At 44.7% G+C, this 26,052-nt stretch overlaps 1 protein-coding gene across 3 annotated transcripts in view; it reads right to left on the minus strand.

Annotated features, from left to right (window-relative positions):
* Positions 1-1,346: 1,346 nt before the first annotated feature.
* Positions 1,347-26,052, minus strand: part of LOC132796301 (uncharacterized) — a 65,268-nt gene continuing 40,562 nt past the window's right edge. Inside the window, exons 1-5 of one of the 3 annotated variants that reach the window (XM_060807420.1) lie at positions 13,883-14,243; positions 8,148-8,727; positions 7,711-8,004; positions 7,003-7,131; positions 1,347-6,925 (exon numbers count right to left, since the gene is read on the minus strand). In XM_060807420.1, the coding sequence (XP_060663403.1) occupies positions 2,216-6,925; positions 7,003-7,131; positions 7,711-8,004; positions 8,148-8,639 (5,625 nt within the window). In that variant the 5' untranslated portion in view covers positions 8,640-8,727; positions 13,883-14,243 and the 3' untranslated portion in view covers positions 1,347-2,215. Of the gene's footprint in view, positions 6,926-7,002; positions 7,132-7,710; positions 8,005-8,147; positions 8,728-13,882; positions 14,244-19,937; positions 20,031-26,052 lie in introns of those variants that run through there. The other 2 variants (XM_060807421.1, XM_060807422.1) reach the window with 2 other exon arrangements.

Here is a 26,052-nt window from a genome sequence, read left to right on the forward strand (position 1 = left end):
GCCAATCGATAGAGTTGTTCCTTACGAATCGAACAATACATGTCCTTTAAAAATCCGACAGGATATAGCCGAGTTATTCGCATTTTTCAATTGTATACGTCATATTAATTGCGCCCTTATAAGTATGCTTTAAAATAATTGATGTGCTTAACAATTGGTCGGCCGCAAAGCTGCCAAGATGTCGAAGATGCCTTGCAAAATGCTAGTTGGGCCAAGTAAAATACCAGGCAAACATAAATCAGCAGCAAGCAGATGCACAAATATGTTGGGGCGCAGTAAAAGTATGCTGCAAAATATTGCGGAATCTAGAAAATTCATGATGCAGATAACATTAAGCTTCAACCTAAAAGTATGCCTTAAGATATCGGCTTTTAATATACGCAAAGTAAATTATTTCAGGGAAGAAAATCATCTGTATCTCGGCCATTTGAAGGACGATCGTATTGTCCTTTGGTGCAAGGATACCTCATACGAATACTAACTGATTGACATACTACAAAGGTCGAAAGTCCTTACAGGACCCGAGATAAAATGTAAACAGAAAATAGCGTATATCTCTGTCATATCCTTGTTAATCCTTGTGAGTCCTGTGTCAATCGAAGCGTATTCGTGACGACTATTATCCTGCCAAGTTTGATCCTGATCGTCCTTGTAGTTCTCGAGTTATCCTTGAATTTCTAATTTACGCATTTTTCATTTACCCAACGGAACTGAAAAATAACAAGTTTTATATGCCAATCGGTAGAGTTGGTCCTTACGAATCGAACAATACATGTCCTTTAAAAATCCGACAGGATACGGCTGAGATATATGCATTTTTCACTTTTTTATGCCATCTTACTTGAACCCTAAAAGTATGCTTTAAAATATTTGTGGTGCTTAAAAATTGGTCGACCGCAAATCTGCGACGAGGTCGAAGATCCCTTGCAAAATGCCAGTTGGGCCAAGTGAAATACCAGGCGAACATAAATCGGCAGCAAGTTGAAATGGAAATGCAAAAATTGAAGATGCGCAGTAAAAGTATGCTGCAAAATATTGGCTGCTGAAACCAAATTTCTTTGACTTAATTCCCCATCCTAAAAGTATGCCAAGATATTATGGGCAATTTTTAGACTTTACAGAATGGGCGGCTTTCATTAATGGGCATCCTAAAAGTATGCCTTGATAAAATTTGGGAAATACTTTGCAAGTAATTTTTGGGATGTAAAAGAATGCCACGATAATTTCGCTATTTATAAAAGCTGCTGAAAATGTCAAAGTAATAAAAACACGTTTGTTTATTTTTGTCCATTTATTAAAATATTATTTACCATTTTCTTTTTTTCAATTTGCAATAATTTTTTTGCATCGTTTATGTTGTTCAGTTTTCTGTAAAGAAAAATCTTAAAAAAGTCGTTATAAAATATGTATACAAATAATCGTAGCTATGTAAACAAGCGCTATAAAATATTAAAAAAAAAAATTGTATAAAATGCATAAAAAAAAACATATAAAGTAATATGCTTATTAAGTGGTCATCAAAAAATAAATGCTTACTATAGTTTAAGTAGTAATAATAATAATAATAATAAAAAAAACATATCCAGGCGTCGTTCGACAACTGCCCGGCGGCGGAAGCTCAGCGGCTGAGTTTCAAACTTAACGTATAAAAGCGCTTAACTTAACGATTAAATTCGAAGCTTATCAAAAATAAATGTGTAAAATAATTGTAAAAATTGTTACAAAAAAAAAAGAAAAAAAAATGAATGAGTTTACGGAAGCCAGGCTGGATGGAGTTGTTGATGTTGTTGTGGTTGTTCGTTGTGAGCGACATGTGTTAGATATATGTATAAAGGCAAGTATACGTATATGAATGTGTGCTGGGAACATGCGTGTATGAATGTGTGTGTTAGTGTGTGTGCATGTGTGTAAGCGTAGGCGAGGCTTGATACAGTTTGGACATCTTATGTGGAACCATAAAAGGACTGTTGTTGCCCACCCCCATACAAGGAACCATTCGCATTCGCATTTGCATCCTTATCCTGATCCTGATCCTCAGTAGCTTCGACTTCTACATATTATACGTACGACAATGATTAGCTATGTACACATTTCATCCTATCATATGCATCATATGGGCGTGGTTTTGGGCGTGGCAGCATTGCTTGAGATTTAACAGTTTCCATCTACAGTTAGAGACTAAACATATCTAAACATCTAAACATCATCATCATCATCATCTGCGCTGATTCAGCATCTGCAGATAGTATTCGCAGTTGGTGCAGTAGACGGCGGGCGCAATCACGTGTCGCTTGCGGCACAGATTGCACTCGACGGCTTTGGCCGAAGCCTTTACGATGGCATTGTTGTACACGCGGGTGGGAATGGCAGTGATGGCTGTGGTTGCTGCTGCTGCTGCTGCTCCTGCTGCTGATGTTGCGTTGCCCGCCATCGATTCAGGCAATCCATTATTTTGCAGGGCGAGCTTCGTTTGTGGTGGCGGCGGTGGCGGTGGCAAGCTTTCGGTTTCTCCTTTCGTTCCTGGCTCAAAGCTAACCTTTTTCTGCGCTGGCTTGCCATTCATATTCATCACTTGTTGCTGCTGTTGCTGCTGCTGTTGGGGCGGAGGTGCATAGTAGGGTCCATGGGGCACAGGTACACGCTGATAGGGCGAGGGCAGCGGCTGCTGCTCCATTTGTCCCGCATTTCCATTGCTGAAGTAGGCAAGGCTGAGCTGCTGTTGCTGTTGTTGCTGCTGATGCTTCTGCAACTGCACCGAATAGCTCTGCGGCAACTGGTGTTGAGCTGCCAAGTGCATGGCTCGTGGCATGCTCGTGTATTGAGCCTCCAACTGCTGCTGCTGTTGCTGCTGCAAGTGCTGAAGGTTGTTGCTGGATAAACCGTTCATGCTAGTTCGTTGCTGCATTTGCTGTTGCTGCTGTTGTTGCTGCTGTTGTTGTTGCTGTTGTTGCTGTTGTTGCTGTAGACGAAACAGTTCCTGTTGCTGCTGCTGCTGCATCAACTGCTGCTGACGCTGCACATATCGCTGCATATCGGGTCTACCGAGCATAGGAGATGCTTGCTGCTGCTGCGTTGGTGGCTGCTGCTGCTGTTGTTGATGTTGCTGGCGTGACTGTGGCTCCGTCTGCAACCGCAGCATATTCTGCTGCTGCTGCTGGATGAGCTGAGCAGTGACTTTCTCGTTGGGATGCTGCGCAGTGCGTAGCACACGCTCCAGTATCGGATTGGGTATAAAATCATCGTCCTCCTCGTTGCCAGCGGTGGCAACCAGAATCACTTGATCACAGAATGAGACGCTCTTCTTCTTCACACGCTTTGGCGGCGCCTGAAGCGATTGCAGATTGCTCTGGTTCAGTGTCTGTTGCACCATCGAGTTGAGCAGCTCCACTTCGCGTATCTCCTCGGCGATCTGCGATTGTGACATCTCGTACTTGGGCTTCGGCAGCAACAGTTGCTGCTGTTGTTGTTGTTGATGCGTCATCGCTAGCGGCATCCGCATGGGCAGCGCACAGTCAACCTCATCGCCAGACTCCTGCTTGCTGTTATTGTTGGGCAGTCCATTCATCTGCGTTCGCAGTCCGCTGCCAGCAAGGGAAGCAACACCTTGACCCTGACCGCCAGAGCTGGGACTGTTATTGAGCAACTCCTGAGAGGCATAGGAACGCATGTTGTTGCCATTAGTCTGCTCAAAGCGATGCGCCAAATCCCGCACGCTGCTGCTGCTCGACGCTGATGCCGATGTCTCCTGCTTGCTTCTGAGATCGTTGGGCGCTTGCTTGGACCAGTCCATGCCCATGGGCATCGGTGTCGCCTGATCCTTGCGCAGTTTCAGCAGATGCTGGCGCTGCTGCAGCTGGGCGAGAATGCTGGTGGTGCCCTCAAGGGAGTCCAGTTGCTGGCGCTGCTGCTTGCTGGCCGCCTCGAGTGCTTGCAGATGACTCAGCTGCTGGTTGAGCGGTTCCAGATCAATTTCAGGTGGTGGCGGTGGCGGGAAATCCTCACTCGCCTGTCGCGAATGGCACACCGACTGCGGGGGGCTGGGATACGGGGGCAGCTCCAGTGGAGGAGGTGGCGGCAGCTCTGGCGCCTGCGTTTGCCGACCGTCGAGTTCGTCCTGCGCTGCGGTGGGATATGAGGATGCCAATTGCAGCTGCAAGTCCTTGAGGGGACTCTGCTCCGAATGCACCTGAGCACAGGTTGTGATGATGGTCTGGCATGAATCCTCGCTGATCGATGTGTTCGAGCTCATCGCTGAGATGTTCGACAGATTGGCCTCGTGATGGAACTGTTGTTGCTGCTGCTGTTGCTGAGGGGTCAGGGAGGAGCTGGTACGCATGGGCGGAGGTGGCGCCACCTTAGGGACCATCGTCAGCTGTCGCCCGCTGCCGTGGAAGCTCTTGCGCATCAGTTTGCTTCGCTCTAGGTTCGGATTGGCACTCGACATGGTCGCTGCGTTGCCGTTGCTGTTGTGTCCGTTTCCCTTGCTTGAGTAGTCGAAGTGACCCTCCGAAATGTAGCCACTCATCATGAATCCTCCTTGTCCATGACCATGTCCGAGCCCAAGACCCAGACCATGTTTGCCATGTCCATGCAAATTTAAACCGACGGCGCTGTCATCCACCGAGCTGGTCAGCGGAGCATTCAGGGTGGTTAGGTGCGCATGCACGTGCGTATGTGCGTGGTTGCTGCTGCTGTTGTGGGCGAGGGTGTGGCTGCTGCTGCCCACGTTGTGAGAATTGCCGTGGCCATGGCTGTGGTTGTCGTCGACTACGGCTTCGGTGAGATCGGGCATGGAACGGTTCTTGCGACGTATGAGACCGCCCATCAGGAGTTTGCGTCGGATTTTGTGTTGCTTCTTGCCGCTCTTGTCCTTCTCCTTCTTCTCGTCCTTGTCCTCCTTGTGCTTCTTCAGGGTGTCCTTGGCATTGACCAGCAGCGTCTCCGTCAGCGAGAATTCTCGCGTCAACTTGTTGCGATCCTCGCTCCGACTGCGCTTCTCCTTCTCTTTGTCCTTGTCCTTATCCTTATCCCGTCGACCGAACAGCGAGCGACTCTCGCGCTCGGGTTTCGCTTGGCTGTTGCTCGGAGTGCTCAGCTGCTGCTCGTACTCGATAGCATTGTCGTCGCAGCCAACGCCGACAAGTGCTTTTAGCGGACTCTTGCGCTTCGGCAGCGTCGCATAGATCTCGATGCTCTTGGCCACCGATGAGGAGGTCGACGAGGCTGGCGATTGTTCCAGTTTCTCCAGCTTGTCCAGTGTCCGATCCTTGCTGTTCTGACGTATGTGCTTGACGCTGCTGTTGCTGCCCTCGCGCATGTGTTTCATCTCCGGCATCGCTTCGCTCTCGGCGCCCTTCTCCACGAGAATGCGTCGGTGGAGACTTCTCGCCCGCATCACACATGTGTTGTGCTTCATCCGGGCGAACGTCATCGTGTGTGGATTGCTGTAGGGTGCATCCATGGCAGCGCGAGCTCTTCCCGCAGCGGCGTTGCATAGCACCAGGGCAGTCTCCAGGTCGTGCGACTCCTCGACCAGTCGAGACTTCTCCAGCAGCTGATCGGCCTCATGGCATAGTTTCTCACAGTCACCCGAGAGGGTTAAGCCGTGTCCATGTCCGTGACCCGGTCCCTTGGCTCCATTAGCTGCACCTGCGCCCGCCTCTGGGATCTTGGCCAGTTGCGGGTTGAGCACATGCTTCGGCGGATATGAGTCCGTTGAGCTCAGCGAGAACGAATCGTAGCCCGCATCGTAGGGCAGTCCGTGGCCATGACCATGACCGTGTCCGTGTCGCGTGGGACTTTGGGGAACGGCGGCAACACCGCGCTTGGCCACCATGTACAGGTAGGGATTGTCCAGTGTTGTGGAGCTGGCCGAGCTGGCGCTGTTGCGATCGCCGGACCAGTTGCCCGAGTCGCGACGTCGCGGCTGATTCAAATGCTCCGGTATAGTGAGGCCATCGCTCGGTGGCGAGCTGCCGTTGGAGGCGCCACTCGTGTGTCCCGAACTCGACTCGGCGCTGTGGCTGCGCTGCAGCTGCAGATGCTGACGACGCGCAAGCTGTGCGCTCAGCATCGCCTCGATGGGCTTGCGATTGAGGAAACCGCCGTCCTTGTCGCCATTCGCGTTGGAGACAGCGATGGATGGGACGTTGTTGCTGCCAACTGCCGAGGAACCAGACGAGGAGGCAATCTTGTCCTGAATGACGCTCAGATTCTGATACTGCGCACTCAGCACATGCTCTACGGTCTTGCGACTGATGTAGGCATCCGTCTCGTCGCTGCCAGTTGGCAGCACTTCCGCTCCTGTTCCTGATCCAGCTGCAACGGGAACAGGGAAGATGTTCTTCTGGATGACGCTCAGGTTCTGATAATCATTCAAGGGGGCACGCAGTGGCATCGGCGTCGGTGTAATGGCCCGCCTCGTGTTTCCCAGACTCGGCTTCTCCGGACTGGGGGTGACGGCACGACGCACTGTCGCAGAACATGTCGTCTGTCCCATGGGCAGCAGATCGGCGGCGACCTGCGAGCTCGGGGGCTGTGGCACAGCGTAGAGCAGCAACAGTGGCTGATAGCGACCGCGACTGCACTTGTCGACAACTCCCTCCCAGCTGGGTCCGACCTCTTTCACATTGGCATCATCGAAGTAGACCCACACCTTGAGCTTTGTGTGGTAGAAGAAGGTCGTGTAGTGCTTGCCATAGTACGACACGATGCCAACAAGTTCATGCTGGGCCTGCTGTGCCCATCGCTGCTCGCTGACCTGATGGAAGACGTCCGCGAGGCGCAGACTCGTGCCCACAGCCTTGAGCACGGCGTGCACTTGATCGGCCGCTGGACGCTCCGAGTCCCACACAATGCCAATGGAGACGACATCGGGTCGATTGAGAAGCGCGCGGCAAATGCCGATTTTGGCACCGCAGGTGTTCTGCAAAGCAAAGGAAAAATTATACATTAGTTACCATATCTTGTTAAGTTTTTAGTGTTATTTGTTGAAATACTTACCGGACAATCGCGAATGTCCCCCATGTTGCCGGCAGCACGCAGCAGCTGCCCGAAGCTGAGTTGTTGATGATTCTGCAGCGCTAGACTCTTCTGGGAGGTCAGCGCTGAAGCGGAGACGTAGTGCACCATCTGCAAGTGGAGAGAAGAGACCAAGAGTGAGTCATAAGAAAATGGAGTCTCAGTTATCTAACATAACTATACATAACACCTGGTATTACTATTGACTCAGAACGGGTCTATGACAGTCAACACTGAACTGTTTCTTTATCGTTGGTTTTGTGGGTGTTCTGAGCACTGGTCAAACTTCTTTTTGAAGAACTCGAAGTCGAACCCGAACCCGAACTCGCACACGCACTCTGCGCAGAGTCGTAAGTATTCATGTTCACGTTCACGTTCATGTTTAGGTGAAACCAGTTTGTCACAAGCTGCGTCTAACTGTTCCTCGCTTGCTCTGAGGCGCCAGCACCCGCTTTCAGTCTTAGTCTCAGACGCAGTCGCGGTTCAAGTTTGATTCTGAGTTCGACTCTCGGACATTTACATAGGAGCAACTTGGCATTGGCAGCTGGCGAGTTGCCAAGCTTGCAGGTGTTTCAAGCCCACATTTGCGTGTGTTTCAATTACAGTTACAGTTAACTAATCTATCGCGACCAGATTTCGCCCCGCTTTGAATTGAATTGAATTGAACTGCAGCTGCATTCGATAACTCACCTGAGTGAAGGGCAACTGCTCCGAGTTGGCGCCGCACTTGCAGACGCTCTGCTCGATGACGCGCATGGCAAAGCGTCGATGGGCAATGCAAGCTGGCGACTCACACGAGTCACCATCGTCTGGGGAGATGTGCGAGTGAACGCGGTGGAGTAGGAGCTCAAAGCACTCGGCAGCATCGCCGAGACAGCCGAGGGGAAAACGACGTCCAGCCAACGGACCGCTGGCCAAGGCGCGACGCAAGGGTTCCGGACACAAAGCTGGCTCCGAGCTCGTTTGCAGCTGCTGGAAGAGTTCCTGTGACGGGAGGGAGAACAAAGAATTGCAATTGTAGATATGAGTTTGTAAAAGTAATAATTATGCTTGTCTAATTTGGCATTGCAAATGGTAAATGGTAAACGATAAATGGTAAATGGTTAAGCTCTGTATCCTCGACTTACAATGACCGCATTGATGCAACGATCCCGCTCCGATGGATTGTTGTTGTTGTTGTTGTAGCCGAGCACCGCCAGCTCGACGCTGCTCGAGACTTTGGCCAGTCCGCAGACCGTCTGCTGATTGTGGTTGTGACTGTGGTGGTTCTTTGTCTGGCGCGTCAACGTGGCCGACTTGTGTCCCTCACCGCTCTCCATGAGCAGCTTCCTCGGACTGCTTCGTGGCAGCGTGCCATTGTTGCTAATCAGCTGTTGCAGATGTGCGTGAGGATGAGGATGTGTACTGTGATGCAACTGTGTATGCGCTGGATGCGGTTGAGGCGCCTTTGGCGACAGCGTCAGCGATAGACTCGATCCTTGTCCTGCTCCTGTTGAGGAGACTGCGGCTGAAGGAGATGTTGTTGCTGCTGTCGTGGTTGCTGTTGTCGCTGTGGCTGTTGCGGGGGCTGTGGCAACCACATTGTTTGGCTCCTTGCGCTTGTAGCGAAACTTAATCATTGTGGCTTCGAGTGTTGGCTGTTTCGATCGTTTCGTTTCGGTTGCTGCTGTTGCGTTTTAATTAATGATGTCGCTTAGCATTGTGGCACTGTGGAAGGTAATTTGGCGTAAGTTGCATGTCGCTTGTGGCATGTGGCATGTGGTCTGGCTTCAGAGTTTTGCCAGCGATAACAAAAGACGACGGCGACTTCGACTTCGGCTTCGATTGCGATAACGTTGACTGCGTTGGCTGACTAGACACAATTGAAAATAGAGCGGAGGGGGGGAAACAACGGCAGAGAACGAGCAACGGAAGTGAATGTCGAATGAAGCAGAAACAGCAAACAAAATGTGACGAGTCAGTAAGAAATTGGCTCGTGGAAGGAAGTTGAACTTACAGAAGTAGAAGAAGCAGAGAACGAGAGCTGCGAATTGAAACCGATTTGAACTTGGACTTCACTCAGGTCACGCGACGATCGCAATGAACAGATGTGTAGGACAAGTTGAAGCAAGGAGAAAAGGGAGAAAAGCACAGGTGCCTAAGCACTGACACACCCCAAAAGCGTGAGGGAGTAAGGGAAAGAGAGAGAGAGAGCGGGAGGCAAGCGAACAGAACCGAACCGAACCCAAGACTAAACTTTCGCTTTTGCGACCTCATTTGCTGACCGCTGACGAAACGGCCCGAAAGTTTTTGGCTTATTAAAACCGGTCCAGCTTCATCTGAATCTTTCCCTTCTTCCCTCCGTTTAATACGCTTTGAAAGTGTCAACAAAGCAAAGAACCGAATCGAGTCTGTTTTGTGTGTCACCCAAAATCAAATTGCAAATTGCGGATTGCGGATTGCTGATTGCGAATTGTGAACTGCCAACGACAACAGAAAAAAAGTGCCGCCAAGGCAGCAGCAAACGGCAAACGGTCAAGTCAAGTGTTGTGAGTATCCAAATGTTTACTGCTTAAATTACCAGAGCTGGACTTTGGGATCAGCCAACTGGCAAGTGGCAAACTAGCAGTTGTCATTTGCTGACGACGCCTTCAAAACTCAAAACTGAAAACTGAGAACTGCGAACTCGTTTAGACCAGAGCTAGAGAGAGGAAGGGCGGGGGAGGGGAAGATATAGCAAGTGGCTTAAAGGGGGCGACTGCAAAGTGACGCCATATGCGGCATATGGTCTTCGAAATAAAGCCTCAGCTTTAGCTCTGTTTTTTTTGTGTCGTTGCTTTGCCTTTTTGCACACTGCCAATTACAATTGTTTAGTTAATCATTTTTCAGCTGTTGTTGTCAATCAACAGCAACAACAACAACTACAGCTACAACAACTGGAATGACATGTTATCCCCAAATCGTTGTCGGTGTGTAGCACATTTAACATTTGTCAACTGAAGCCAACTGAATCAACTTTGAGCTTCGTCTTCAGTCCACTTCCATTTCTTTTCTTTTCCCTTCGATTCGAATTAATTGCTTTAATGTGACAACTGTTTTTGCCACCACTGTGGCATACAGTGGAGTATTGAGGCAGCAATCAAGACAACTCGCTTAACTGTCTTTGAACAAAACAATATCATTAAAAAAAAGAGCAAACAACGTTAAGGGAAGCATCATAAACTTTGCTGAGTAAGCGTGAATATTCAGCTTTACTTTCTGCGCTATTTTACAATTCATTTTAAGGAATGCCTAAAATGCCGCTAAGTGCATTTGTTGCTGTTAAGTAAGCAAAAGTCTGCCACTAAGTGCATTTTGATGTGTCCGTTAAGTGTGTAAGCATAGAGTGAAGTATGAATATTTATCTTAACTTTCTATGCTATTTTTCAGTGAATATTGTTTAATGTCAAATATGCCGTTAAGCGAAAATAAGTTAAAGCGAAGCGGATGTTATGCAATCGCTTCAATGCTTCGAAAGGGTATTTTGTAGTCGTGCTCTGTGTGTGCTCTTTGTCTCAACTTCGGCTACAAGAACAGCAAACTAAGAGCTCTGAGCACTGCAACTGCTTAATAGGCGGAAAAGCCTCCCATACACCGGAAGTGGACATTTGGACAGTTGTTGTTGTTGTAGTTGTTATTGTTGTTGCTATTGCTTTTATTGCCGTTGTTTTTCTTTTATTATTTTTGTGTAGTGCTGTACAAGCATTTGTTTATTGTAGTTGCAGACTTTATTTTTTTATTTTGTTGGTTGGTTGATTGTACTTAGTTCGAGTTCAGTTTTGGGCGCTGCTTTTATTTGTGCTTAATTGTTTTTCCAGCGTATTGCATTGACACGTGTGCGTGTATGTGTGTGTTCAGATTGTGTAATGTGACTTATTGTTTGCGGTGTTTGGCCAGCAACAGTTGCATGTTAATTAGAGTCTAGAGGGGAAGAAGGGAATAGGGGCAGAGGCAGCGTTACGGTTTTTAGCTGCAATTAGTTTGGTCAACTGGTTCCCCATCCGTGTGGCAATTAGCCAAAGCGAACAGTAAATTACACAAACTGAGGCTGGATTCTTCTTGACTCACTCCCAATTGAATTGCAAGTGGCCCGAAAAAAAAAACAAAAACAATTGTCCAACATTTTGCAACTTTTACAACGCGCAACTGATTTGCAATTTTGTTGGTCATGGTTAACACACATACACACATACAGATATCTGTTTCTTATCTCTATATTCAATTTTACATAAACAATGTGCAAGCGATCAACAACTATATGCAAAAAGAAACCGTTATGTACTTTTGTTTCTATCGCACTGCTATTTCAATGTTCACAGCTTTAGATATGAATAGATACAACTCTGGAGCATAGAGAGACCAGTTGTAGTTATTAATGTTGTTGTTCTGTCAAATGGCAAATGCTGAGTTTTGAGCAACAACATTGCAACAACATCAACTGGAAGTCCTTGAAACTACTTCGAGAGACCGAGAGAGAGAGAGAGAGAGAGAGAGAGAGAGAGAGAGAGAGAGAGAGAGAGAGAGAGAGAGAGAGCGAAGGGAGAGGCGAGACATGTGTTGACTCGATATATAATATTTAAATTGATATTTATTTTCATATGAACAAGCTACGATGCTGCATTATGCAAAACGAGTTGCCAGCTTGCGACTCGATTGCTGATTGTTAAGTGCGATGTTTATTTCGCTTTTAATCGCTTATTTGTATTCACTTTGATGTCTGTCTTTGGGTTTCTCTCTCTTTCTTATTAATTGTTAATGCTGTTTACTGTAGTTGCTCAAAATGATTTATGGCATAAACTGTCTCGACATGCGGGGGCTGATATTATGAGTATATAGTACATAGTATAGAATGTAGTATATATTATATACTATGACATTCGTGATGCATTCAACAAAGCAAAGTTGTGCCATTCTTTGTTCTCAGTTATATAGTATAAAATGTAGTATAGTAAATAGTATAGTATATAGTATAGTATATAGTATAGTATATACTAAAGAATGTAGTATATTATCTAGTATATTATATACTATGACATTCATCGTGCATTGAGCTAAGTAAAGTTTGTCCATTGTTTGTTCTCAGTCATATAGTATAAAATGTAGTATATTGTCTAGTATAATACGTAGTATAGAATGTAGTATATTCTGTATTATAGTGTATAGTATAGAATGTAGTATTATGTAGTGTATTATATACTATGACATTCGTCATGCATTCGGCTAAGCAAAGTTGAGCCATTGTTTGTTCTCAGTGCTTGGTTTTTGCTGCTTCCGCAATTGCAGCAACAATTGCTGACCTTTTTCACAGCAGCAGCAGCAGTTGAGATTGGTAACAAGAAAACCAATTCTATGAGACTCTGTTGTTGACCTGTCGTTGGCAGCGTTGGCAGATGGCCATAAAAGGCAAGCAGGTAGAGCTCAGATCTCAGATCTCAGCTACTTTGCTACTCGGCTACTATTTGCCGTGTTTAGTGTGTGAAACGACAAAGCAAAAGACGCTTGCGTCATGCAGCAAATGATAAGTGCAACTGCAACAATAACAACAACAACAACAACAAGAACAACCATTGAATGCAGTTTATGTTAAAATCTTAGCTCGCAGCTTGAACTCGAAATCAAATTGAAAAGATGCAAAACACAGATATTGTTTTGTATATTTTATGTCAGACAGGTGTTGGCGGACAAAGCGAGAGAGGGAGAAAGAGAGAGAACGACAGAGAGATAAGTTGACTGAGAGGCATATTTAAGCACGCTTAATAAGCTATGCAAAGCCAAAGCCAAAGCCAAAGTCGAAGTCGAAGTCAAAGGCAATTGCAAAGAAGTTGCTGGCGGCACGTGAGTTGGCTACCAATTGGTTGCAGGCGGAGGAGGAGGAGGATGTGGAGGAGGAGGGACTCAGTTGATGGACACACTGAGAGACAAAGAGAGACGGCCACAAATTTACATTTTTACATATGCCAAACATGCGCCAACGCTTTGAGAATTAACCATAAATATTTTGGTGGCAAGAATGCCACACAACATCGAAGCAACTATTAATATGCTGAATGCAGGCGCTTAAGCTTCGAGAGGGGAAGACAGCAGAACGTTGCTGCGTTGTGTTTGCGACATATGACCAAATGCAAAGTTTGTTGCTTAAGTCTTTTGTTTTTGTCGCATCGCGTCGCCTGTCGCATGTCAAGTGAGCACAGCAAACTGTGGCAAGCCGCAGTCGCAGTCGCAGTTGAAATCACAGCGTGGCAAGTGCTTTGCCCGCTTTTATGGCTTTGCAATGCAAATTCGCTAAAGGTTCCCTCCCCTCATTTCCCACTCCCCACTTTCCACTCTTTCCCTACTCTAAAACTCAAGCTTCTACTTTGACTTCTACTTCTTCTTCTACTGCTCTTGTTGCTGCCCCATCGCGTGCTGTTTCTCTGTGGCTGTTTCCCTAGGGAAACGAAAGGCCTGCGGCTTGAGAAAATCATTGTTAGCCGCCCTTTATTGCTCCCTTCCCCCCCTGGTTTTGCTTCAATCCTGTTCCCGCAGCACAATTAATAAGCAGCTCTTCAGTGGCGAAGCTGCTTTTGTGTGAAGGCTAAGACTCAATTTGCATACGGACAGACAAAAGGCCAAAGCGCTGCTAACGGCCAATTGAAACGCAAATCAAGTCAACAAAATGTCCAAAAGACCAACAAAAAAAAAACATCTAGCGGATCAATCTATGACAACGCTACACGTTTTTCGAACTCGAATTCGAGCTCGAACACGAGTTTTGAATCTGACAAACGACAAAAGACAAACTCTATTACAAACGCTGCCTAAAATCGCTGGCAAATCTCTTCGACTTCAAATCGAAGCTACTTACGCTGACATATTCCTTCTTTTTTTCTCTCTTAATTTATATCCAATGTTTGAAATATCCTTTCAATAATGGCGCGTATTTAATCCAAAAGTATTGTACAGCATTTGCTGTTGCTTTGTTAAACAACTTTGAAGCTTTTCAGCAAACACACAAGAACAAAAAAAGTAAAATAAACGAATCAGCGAATGTGTTTCTTATATGTTTTTCTATCTTTTTCAGCGAACGCGCGCGTTTTTTTTTATGTGTATTGCAGAGATTTGAATTCCCGTTTCGATATTCGAGTTTGTATTTTTGTGCTCGCAACGAATTGAATCGCATTCAAAGTGTATTCGGATCGAACGAACGACGCGCGACGTCTGTGCGCAACTGAAATTGGCTCGCAACTGAAACTCGTTTCTCTTGGCCAGGCCAAGCGCAGGCTAAAAGTCGTCATAGAGCGCGAGCTGCCAACGACCGGTTTGCCGACCGAGAGAGCGAGAACGACAGAGAGATAGAGAGAGAAAATAACTTGTGTTATACGGCGAGAAGAAGCGAGACGACTTCTCCTCAAGTCGCAACTCGGGGGAGTTTTGCGTGTTGCAGTAGGCCAACAACAAATACACAAACACACACACACACTTGTACACTCATACACTCACACACAAGCAGACCTAAGACAAAAAGAAATAAGATGGAAAAGTAAACAGGTAAACGTGCTCGAGTCAGGTAAACAAGTTGTTGTTGCTACGCTTGCGCTCTCTTCAGTCTCTCTCTCTCTCTCTCTCTCTTGATTACCAACAGAGTCACCCTGTGCTCGTGATAGTCTTTCTGTGTGTGTGTGTGTGCGCGATTGGAGCCCACAGATTTGCGTCAGTTTGAAATGACAAATGGAAATGGCGCAAAACTCGCAGCTTTAAGCAAAAGGGCTCTGCGCAAACCAGTTGCCCACTTTTGGAGGGGCAGCCTGTGCGCCTGTGCGCCTGTGGGCGTGGCAGTGACAGTGACTGTCGCTCTGGCGGCGCCTTAATTGGCATTAGAGGCAAAATGCGGCGCAGATTTGTGTACAACAAACAAGAAGACAGCTTCCAGCATATTGAATTCGACTGCGAATTCGATATCGAAATTGGGTTTTTAGCCACGCTGAGTCAGCGCAAAAAAACGGAAATGCCAGCCAGCCAGCCAGCCAGCATAAGAGTTTCCATCGAAGCAGCATCGATCGACCCACAAAACAAAAATGTATAAAAAATACATGAACAGAGGGGAAAAAAAACCCAAAAGCACCGACATCGACAGCGACACCGACACAACCCGCAACCCATAAACACGGCCTAAAAGACAAGGTTCAGCAACAGCGACAACAAACTAGCTAAAGATGCGACCAAGTTGTTGTAGGTGAAAAGTAAGCCACAGCACGTTCATGCTGCACGTTTTTCTGTTTGTATTTGCCTCACAAAATATTGTATATACATACATACATACATATATATTTAAAAGCGTCTTCATCTTCATCTCGAAGCAGCCGCTGCTGGCGTTTTTATCGGTTACAAGCCCATCATGAGTTGGCCTGCCATGACTCAAAAGCCCAAAGACACAGAAACATAAATGGCTGGCATTGTTGTTGTTCCCCCCGCGACTTTGGAAGACACACAACATTTCATTTCACTGCGCTGCATTCAACTCCATCTTCATCTCCAACTCCAACTCCATCTCGATCTCCATTACAAACAAAGCTGTCCATTCTATGACTCATTCACTGTGGCAATTTGACACCAGCAAATTGATTGATTCAATCACTTTTTCTGTGGCCAAACAAAGAGTGCGAGAGAAGAGAGCTCAAAGTATCTGAGTTAAGCTTCTTAGCTAATCTCATTTGAAGCAAAGAGGATATTAAAAACGGAGATTTTAAAATTTGAAGAGTTAAAGTAATGAAAAGATAAACAATTAAGAAAGAAAATATACCATACAATGCAAAATATACCAGATTTTAAGCAAAATCTATATTCGGTATATTGATATAGTATTCAAAATATACTAGATTGTTAGATTGCCAATCAAAGTAGTCTAACAAGACATAAATTTAATATATAAATATATATGTACATATATTTAATATAAAAATATACCAAAGGCTATATTTGGTATATTGATATAATACCAAATTCAATGAGAGTACAAATTATACCAAATTGCTTTGCAAAAGTATTTCTTAAAACTTTGAAATACTTCTACCCTTTGGGTAGCGGGAAGAATAAGAATTTCAATATTGAGTCAACTACGCTCAAAAATTGTTCTTTTCTTTCTGTGTTCTGAACTTAATTCTAAAATAATTTCAGAGAAATGTCAGCGATAAGCACATAGTACAGACTAAAATGTGTTAGACGAAAGTCGAAAGATCTGATAAATGAAATTACTCAACTAGAAGCTGGAAACAAGAACGTATTTAATACTCGTACTCGTATTCGACATTATCTCATAGTTCTCTTCGCTTCGGTTCGGATTTCGCATTGTTTGCAATTACCAAAATATGCAAAAGATCTGATAAGCGCTCAGACTCAGAGAGTTGAAGCTCAGCTCATGGTTGAAAATGTGCGACAACCTTCGACGAACACGTCGATGGATGGGAATGCAAAAGTAGATGGAAATGTGGAATATGAAAGTGCCAACAACAAATGCGAAAATTAAATACAATACAAATAAGTAAGTAATAAATGCGAGTGCAAAGATTGTGCAAGATTTCGCTGGAACAGCTCGAAGATGAATCAGGAGCTGCGCTTGGCATGTGCTCAAAGTTTCACTTGGAAACAGAGAGCACAGAAAAAAATAGAAGCGAGTTCTTTTTTTTTTTTCTGAACTCTCCTCCTTGGGACTCATTAACGCCAACATGCTCGTGCTGTACAATGATGATCATCCCCAAATCAGATGATGATGAGGTGAGTGTTAATGGCCGCCATGCGATGTTGATGCTGAAGCTGTTGCTGATGTTGATGTTGATGTTCATGTTAATTTTGGGTTTATGGCTGCTCGGCGTTAAGTCACAAGCAAATAAATGAAACGAAACGAATCTGAATCCAAATCAAAATCAGATCACACTCAGACGTGGAGTTGAGATTAGAGACAAAAGACAATAGAGACAAGAGTGTTTGCTGCTCAAACATAGAATGGAAGACGAAGCAACTCCCTCGATAAGAACAGCTTATCACCGAGAGAATCGAGAGTGGAAAGTGGTACAGCCATTTTTGATGTGTTGTGTTGTGGTGTGTGTGTGTGTGTGGCACTTGCAACACACACAGACCTCGAGGCTAGTCATTGCCCCGTCGCTTTTTTGTGTCTGCTGTCTGCTGTCTGATGATCAGAGATTCAGGGAAATGCGACGCGACTTTTAATGACTTTGTCCTTTAACATCAACATCAACAGGAGAAAACACTCTTCGACACTCTTTTTCCGAATCTGTTGCAGTTGCAACAATGGATGAGGATACTACTTAAATGTCTGGTGTCTTGTGGGAATTGCGCATTGAAGCGTTAAAATTTCACTTAAACGTTGCGACGAGACAATTTTTCATTAAAAAGAGAGACCAAGGGAAAGGGAGGAAGGGGAGCGGTGCCAAATGGCCGTGAAAATAAAAAACAATCAACGCAAAGCCCACACGGTTAAATCCAGATCCAGAGCTGCAGATCGCGAGATGCAGATCTACGATCCGAATTGTGTTGCGTGTTCTTGTTGCTTGCTTCTTGTCGTGGGAGTTTCTCACAGGGCCAACGTCTTCTTCTTCTTCTGCTACTTCTGGTTCTACTTCTAGTTCTTATTCTTGGTCTGCTTCGTGACGGACGAGTGACTAAAGCCCAAGACTAAGACTCGAGTTAAAAACTGAAGCTATTCATAATTAAACTGGGAAATGCTAACTGGCTTTGCACTAGGCAACTGGGAACCGAGAACCGAGCATTGGGAACTGGGAAAAAGGCGTGGGGGAAGCTAAATTAATTTAGCAGCGACAAGTGGAAAAGCCCTGAGAGGGGGGGAGGGGAGCGAGGGAGCCAGACAAACAACGACAACGAAATACAACAAAAAACAAAACCCAAAAACAAAAGCAGGAAAAAAAGGGGTTGCCAGGTTGTTCTTGCTAATGTCGTTTAATATGTGGCAGCAGACAAGTGGAGACAGCGGAGGGAGCAGGGGAGGGGGAACGGAGAGCGGTGCAGGGCTCTATGACAACCGACGATCGGGCTGAAGGTAAAAAGGGGGCACGTGAAAACAAAGCGCAACGTCTTCGAGTCAAAACAAACAGGGAAACAAACAAACGGCAGAAGAGCAGAGACCAAAGACCGGCAAAGAGCGCGAGAGGAGAGTTAGGCAGAGGGAGAGGGGGGCAGATGGAAGGGGGAACACTTTCCACTTCTGGCAAACAAACGGCGACGTCATCAACAACACACAGAGAGCGAGAGAGCGACAGAAAAAGAGAGATAACCGAGCGCAGGAGTCTAACAGGTAACTGGGAAACGAATCACCCTGTGCTTCGTGTGGCCTGCGACGAACCTCAAGAAAAAGTACAGTCGCCGCTTGAAAGGCGCTGAGTTTTCCACAGCGACGTCTTCGACACGACACGAACTGAACTGAGAGTTGAGCCTCTCTGCTTGTTGCCTGTTTATAGCCTACGGGTTAGCATGAAAATGTTGTTGTTCTCTTGTTGTTGTCTTGGCCAAATGATGATGATCATCATGCTGGGTACCCGTCGCTTTTCCAGCCTGGTTTTTAAATCGTTTTTCGTCTGTTTATCTGCTGCTGCTGCTGCTTCTACCTCATCGTTGTATCGTTTTTCCCTCAACTTCATTTTATTTTATGGAAATTTGTTGTTGTTCTCCTCGTAGTAGGAGGACACGCTGGAGAGAGTTTATTGACTTCTAGACTGAACCCAACACGAACGAAAGACTAAAGCAACGAACTCGCCTCCTTCGAGGCGGAGTGGAAGCGAGGGCAAGAGCGAGGGGTTGCAATTTAAATAATTGGGTGAGAACAGAACATGACACTAAACGGAGTGCGCGCATTAATCATCAACGCAATTAAAGTTTCACGCAAGGCTCGCAGGACGAAAGTCATGTCAACACCTTGTCAAGTGGGCGTGGCAGAGGAGGGTGAGTGGGAGAGGGAGACGAAGGCGCAACAATTGGCAAAATGTGTCGTGATGTCTTTGCATCTTTGGCTCATCTCTCGCTCTCTCGCTTTCTGTCAAATGTCAGAGATCAAAAGGTGGCAGATTCTTCTTTTTTTTTGTGTCTGTTTTGTTGTTGCAACGGGAAAACTCTAAACCAACAACAGATGCAGCAGCAGCAGTTGCATTTGCAGCTGAGTTGCACTTATATATTTTAGTGCGGGATTCTCCCCCCGTCAACTGTGGGAATTCTCTTAGCAAAGAAAATGGGAAACACGCACTTGAGGCTGCTGATGAGCCCAGCACATTGAGCAATTGTAATAAGTGTGAATGCGTTTCAGTCTGTGTCTGTGTGTGTGTGGGTTCTGCATGTGCGTGTGAAAAATGATTTGGCAACTGTGTCGGTGCAGAAGGCGTCGCCAGCAATTAAATTGAAACAGCGCGTCACGGGAAAATCAACTGGGAAAATTTGCCAAGTCTCTGCCTGCAGTTGAACTGAACATTAATATAGCTGTTGCTTTGTCTGCAAGTGGACAACGACGTTTAACTACTTTATTGTGTTGATTTAACAGTTGCAGCTCGAAAGTATGCAACACATACTTTCCGATTACCTAAGAATCGGAAGAGGAGCATTCAAAACAGCGAATACTTCAACCTAAAAATATGAATATGAGCATTTCAACAGACTCCGAAAAGTATGCAACATAAATTTGCAAACCTAATCTAGCTGCAAATATAGAATTATTCAAATGTCATAAAACAATGCTGTAAAATATAGAAAATATATCTCACTTAAATGTCATAAAACTATGGTAGCTGAAAAATGTAAAAAAACTTCAACGTAAAAACTAAAATGCCGAAAATAAATAATCATATTTGCAATGCCAACAAATTGAATAAAGTAGTTAAAGGTTTGTGTCTTGACTAACTCACCTTCAGAGCACAGAAAATACAGTCTTGGCCGCCGCAAACATGTTGATTGAGACTTCGAAACGAGCGTCGAAAGGCGTCCAAGTGCCACAAGACCTGCAAAGAGTCACAAACCAAAAACAAAGTCAGTAAAGAGAGCTTGTGAGTGTGTGTGTGTGTGTTTGTGTTGGGGAAGTTATACATAAAAGAAGAAAAATATATAGAAATCTCAGTGTGTATAACAAGAGACAATAACCGGTTGCGGGGACGCCATCTTGCCAAAGATCTCAACTACAAAGTTGTCTGCAGTCTGTTGTTGGTTGTTGGGTTGTCTGCTGTTGCGACTCAAGAGAACGATCGCTGGCCAGCAGCACACACAAAAGAGTTGTGGCCGCCGTTTTGTGGCCAAATCGCAAAACCAGTTTTGTCTGCCAAGCAACAAAAGACAGACAACAAAATTGTAGCCAAGTCTCAATTTGTTGCGGGCTACAAAGCTGCACACGATTTTGGAGAGTAGAGCTGAGTTAAGCTTGAGTTTGAGTTTTGCTGCCGGCTACCAACTTGGATCTGGCTCTGGCTTTGACTCTGGCTCTGTCTCTGTCGCTGGCTTTAGACGAGCCGGTTTTTGGAGACCCAAAAGTCGAGAGTCGAAGTCGAAATCGAGGCATCTTCGATCGCGTCTCGTTTTGTTGTTTTGGCGCAATACTCGCAACAATCTTTTGGCGGTTCAATTTCAATTGGATTCACATAAGCAGCTATAAAAAACAAAACAGTTGTAAAGCTCAGAGTCAGAGTTCAACAGTGACTCAGTGAGTCATGAGCAGCCGAAGGAAACTATCGCCTGATCTGATCTGTGGGGGCTAATTATGCTAAATGAAAGACAATGGAGGTTACGACTTGCCAGAGTTGCCAAAGTTAGATTCAATTACACTTCAAGTAACATTTGAGTCTCAGTGAAAGCCATCAGCTTCATGCTCCCCAAACCCAGCCAAGAGTTGTTCCCTTCACCCGATGTTGTGAGCAACATAACACGCGTCTAATGCCAAAAACTTCCATTAAATTGGAGCACTGCAAACTGCGAACTTTAAACATAACCGGTTCACACACAAACACACACACACACAGATGGAGACTTTTTTTGGACACCCGAATTGTCCAATAAAAGCGCCACAGCTGCACTCTGGACTCAACTGGACTTGGACTCGAGGGAGCTAAACTGAATTGCCACGAGCCAGCTGCGTGGATTGCCTTCTACTTCTTCTGTTTCAGCTTTTTTAGCTTGACTGTAATTTGAGCTGGCTGCGAGCTTAGCTTAGAAGATTGCTTCCCGAGGAAAGGAAGACTTCTTCTAAGAATGAGGAGGGAACTAAGGCGAAAGAAGATTGCTCTCGAGGAAGACTTCTTATAACAAAAGAAAGATGCCTCGCCACAAAATTCGAGCTTGCAACTATGGCGAAAGAAGTTTACTCCTTCGAACAAAAAGTCCATCAATTGTCATTATCTTCTGCACAAGATTCCCCTTCTCCTTTTCCTCCCTCTTGAGCACCTTTCACCCGACTCGATTACGCAGTTTGCTTGCGTTTATTTTGCCTTTCACACTCGTCACTTTGAAGCAGCTATTGTCTAGGCTTTCAGATCGCAACTCCAGTTGCAATAGAAGTGGAGAATAATCGAAGTACTACTAAAAGGACTAAAATTTCACATGGATCAATAAAAATCGCAGCAAACAAGATAGCAAAGCTCAGTCAATTTTACATTGCATAAACGCAGTGAGTAGTTTGAGATGTGTGCAAAGAATCGAAAGCGGCAAATACAGTTGCTCTCCATTAAGAAAAACCAAAGCCCTGAACTTTTCTTCTATAACAGAGCAACATTAACAGTTGCTTCAAGTGGCAATCTTGCACTGCGTCGAGTTAAATTCTGCAGAAGTATTTCAAAAGGTGAGACGACAACAAATTTACGAAATACCTTGACTGCGGCAAAGAATACAAAACAAGTGGCAATTAGGCAAAATTTATATGTCGGGCGACAATCGATGGAACTATTATCGATTATTCAAAATTGACTATCGTCAAATATCGATGGCACTTTCGAAACTATCAATGGCTTAAAATTGACTATCGGCGACAATCGACGACACTATCGATACTATCGATGACTCAATATTGGCTGTAGTCGATTATCGATAACACTATCGATACTATGGCGCCCACAATCGATAGTTTTCCACCTCAAAGTTGCACTTGCATTTTGATTTGTGTTTCGTTTCTCGACTCGTGCACTTCCGCTGCTCAAAACAGCAACTCGAGTGTGGGCGTTGAATCGGAATCGGACTCCGACTTTGTGGAGTGCGTGGGGGCAGCATTCGAGAGTCGACAACCTAAAGCTCAACACCCAAAAGAATACGAAAACCCACATTACAGCGAAGCTAAACTAAATTAAACGACGCTCATTAATTGGTTTCGTTTTGACCAATTGAATTGAATTGTGTGTGTGTGTGTGTTTGTGTGTGGGCTTAGGGCGAGTAGGCGTTCTTGTGGGTGTGTGGGCGTGGCGAAGCAAAGTCACATTTGGGTAGCAGACACAAGACATAAGAGGGGGCTCTAAAGGGCAGCGACAGCTTTCCGCACGTGCTAATGATGTGTCTCCATTTTTTTGGTCATTTTGTTAACCAAATCGTTTAGCCGTTGTTTCCTCACACACACACACACACACACACGCACACACTTATGGCAGCAGCTTTATGGCAACTAATGACTTCCTTTCTTGGCCAGTTAGCATTACCTTTGCGCTGCGTTTCGTTGCGTTGCGCACATGTCAATTTGACATCGATGTGGATTAATTATCTTGTAAATAAGCAAACGAAACAACCAAACAGGAAACAATTTCCCTTTTTCATTCTCCCTCTCCCCTCTCTCTCTCTCTGTGTGTGTTTCCTCTTTTGGGCTCCGCATGAGAAATGTGTTTGCATCTGTGTTTCAGTATTTTTTTGAGTCTGCTATTTACTCGACTCGCTAATTAGACAAAGTTAATAGTGAACAATTGACAACTTGTTGCAGCTGCGATTGCAACATTGTTGCATTGATTTGTTGCACTGCCAATGCGGAGAATACAAAAACAAGAAATCTACAGTCAAGTGAGCTCGACTGTGAGATACCCGCGACCCATTTTTAATGAAAGCAGAACAATGCAGTATTAATTGTAAAATATACCGATGTAATATACCTCAAAAATACTATAAAAATTATACCAGAGACTATTTTTGATATATTTCCATAGTAATATATTCAAAATAAAGTATAGTGCGAGATATACCAGATTGTCAGCCATCACAGTTTAAAAATATACTAAATTCATATACCGAAAAAATACTGCAAATATTGTAAAGGCTATATTTGGTACATTTACATGTTAACATTCAAAATATACTGTACAGTGAACTAAAGCAGTACAATAAATTCCAAAAATATACCCATATTTGGTATAATGATTGGTAATACATTCAAAATATATCATAGAGTGCAAAATATTGTTATGTACATAGTAAAGTAAATTCTTTGTTCCCTTTTAGGTTCATTTTTAAATAATTATTATAATAATAAAAGTGAATTCTCTTCTTTTAAGTTGCCTTTGTAGCAATTTCCTACAAGGTTGTCAAACTCTTCAGTGGCTTCTCCTCTTGAGTTGAACTCTGAACTCTGAACGAAAGACTTTGTCATAGAAAATGTTCTTTTTACACGTTGCGTCTTCGGGTTGAGCACATTGCGTAATGCTTACAGAGAAAACGTTAAACAACCGCAAAGCAAAGCAAAGCAAAGCAAAGCAAAGCAAAGCGAATTAACAACAAAAGACTTAGACGACAAACTTGAAAAACAGAAAAGCTGAAAAGTGTCGGACACCCATTTTTTTTTCTTTTTTCAATCAGTTTCGTGGTTTCTCGATGTTGCAGTTGTTGTTGCTGAAAAGTCCGAATCTTTGTGAAAGTTGCTGGCATAACGTACACCCCAAATTTCCCTAGCAGCAAGAAAAGTTGGCCAAGAAGAAGAAGAAGCAGCAGAAGCAGAAGAAATCAACACACAAAAATAAAAATTAAGAAGAAATATTTTTGGTCGCTCATAATTTATGCTCAACTCAACCTGTTGCTGAGGCCTCACTTGTTGTCTTTGTTGTTGTTGTTTTTGTTGTCAGTGTTGTGGTTGTTTTTGTTTTTGTTGTTATCGATATTGATCGTGCATGAATTTAAATTTGAATTTGAATTTGATCGCCTCGACTTCGATGCCTGCAGCTGGGCAACTTGCTGCTCATCGCACATCGCACTGCGATTATTTGTCGATGTTGTTAGTGCTTAAGTAGTCTGCCCCCTCCCTACCTCCCTCTACTTCTCCTCCTGCTCTTCGCATCGATTGCCTCAGCTTAATCAATTAGCATAAAAACGTTTCAAAATCCCACTTCAACTTGATAAATTCAAATTCGAAATTCAAATGAAGATTGAAATTGAGATTCGGATTTCGAATCCGATTTTAAACACATCTTCTCAATGTGTGTGTGTTTTCCCTCTGTTTCCTTCTCTTTGATCCGCTTCCGCGCATTGAAATTGGAAGCAAAAAGCAATTGTTGCGTGTGTGAATGCATGTGTGTATGAGAGTATGTGTGTGTGTGCAAGTGTTAGTGTGTGTGCGTTGACTGACATAATTAAGTTAAAAGGCAAACGCGGAAAATTTAATTAAATGTTAAACGAAGCTCGCGGTGGCGACAAAAGAAATGCGACAAATTTGCAGAGTGCGAGTGGGAGGGAGAAAGACAGAGATAGAGATAGAGAGAGAATTGCATAAGCTGTGTGAGAAACGCAGCTCAAGTGTAGTTTGAAAACACATAAAGACAGCAAAGTAAAGGAACAGAACAAACAGCTAGAAGTGCAGTCCAGTTAAAGGATCAGCATCGGGAATGGAAACAGAAATAGAGACAGAGATAGAGACAAAGGCAGAGGCAGGTAGCTAACTCTCTCTGCCTTCTTCCCTTTCTCTATTCTTTCCTTTGACTGTGCATTATTTGGTCACGCAGCGCAACAGCCGCAATGAAACAGTTCCCATTAATCATTTCCCAGGCTAAGAATTGTCCTTTCCCTTTGTCCGTCTGTCTGTCTAGTGAAAGATGTGGGTTCGAGTTGCAGCTACCCTCGCAATGTGTGTGTGTGTATGTGTGCTCTACACTTGTTGTGCACACTCTCACACACACTCGTTTTACAGTCGCTGTTATGCACATACACTTTCGTTATGTAAGCTCATAACTCGCAATTGCAGACGCTCATTAACTGACCAACACTTCAAGACTGCGAAGACTGAGTGGGCGAGAGAGGTGGCGCCCTCTGCTGGGCGAAATTGACTCCACTAGCGAGCGGCGGCCTGAGGTGGGGAGCAAGTGTCTACTGTGGCGCCCTCTGCTGGCCGCAAATGACGCGACTAGCGAACTGCCCTGCAAACTCACGATGACACTTTTCACAGTCTTCGCTACCCCTCATTTGACCTCGCACATAAACAGAGTATGTATGTAACAAGTGCTTGACTTGTCTTCTGTTATGTTTTACTTTGTTTTGTTTTGGGTGTTGTTCATTACATTTCCGGCGCGAGAAAAAGTGTGAGTAACCAAAAAAAAAACATTGCTAACAAAACGTTTCGTGTGTCGCATCTGTGTGTGTGTATGTGTTTTGTTTTTTTCTCAAGTGGCATGAAAACGACAGATGACATTCCGAACTTGCAACATTAATGGCTAATAATAGTTGCTGCACTTCCACTTGACTGTCAAATTCACAGCTACAAAAAACTCAGTACAGTATTTAATGCTAAATGATGCTGAATAAATGATAAAGTAAACTCCAACTCTGACTTTTATCCTGCTCTTGACTTTCCTGGGAATTGTAGAACAAATCTCCCTTTGCTTTCCCACTCTTGTTGTTTTAATTAATTATGTGTTGTGCCTGCCCTTTGCTCTCTCTCCCTCTCACACACAGGTGTGTGTCTATGTGCGGGTGTTTGCCTCCTTCCCCTCCCGCCTCTCCCCACTCGCTGGTCATTCTCCTGAACATGACAATGCAATTAAAGTGCTCGCTCTAAGTTCTCTTCACTCTCTCTTTTGCTCTTGT

This window comes from Drosophila nasuta, chromosome X (assembly GCF_023558535.2).
Source record: "Drosophila nasuta strain 15112-1781.00 chromosome X, ASM2355853v1, whole genome shotgun sequence".
Lineage (NCBI taxonomy): Eukaryota > Metazoa > Arthropoda > Insecta > Diptera > Drosophilidae > Drosophila > Drosophila nasuta.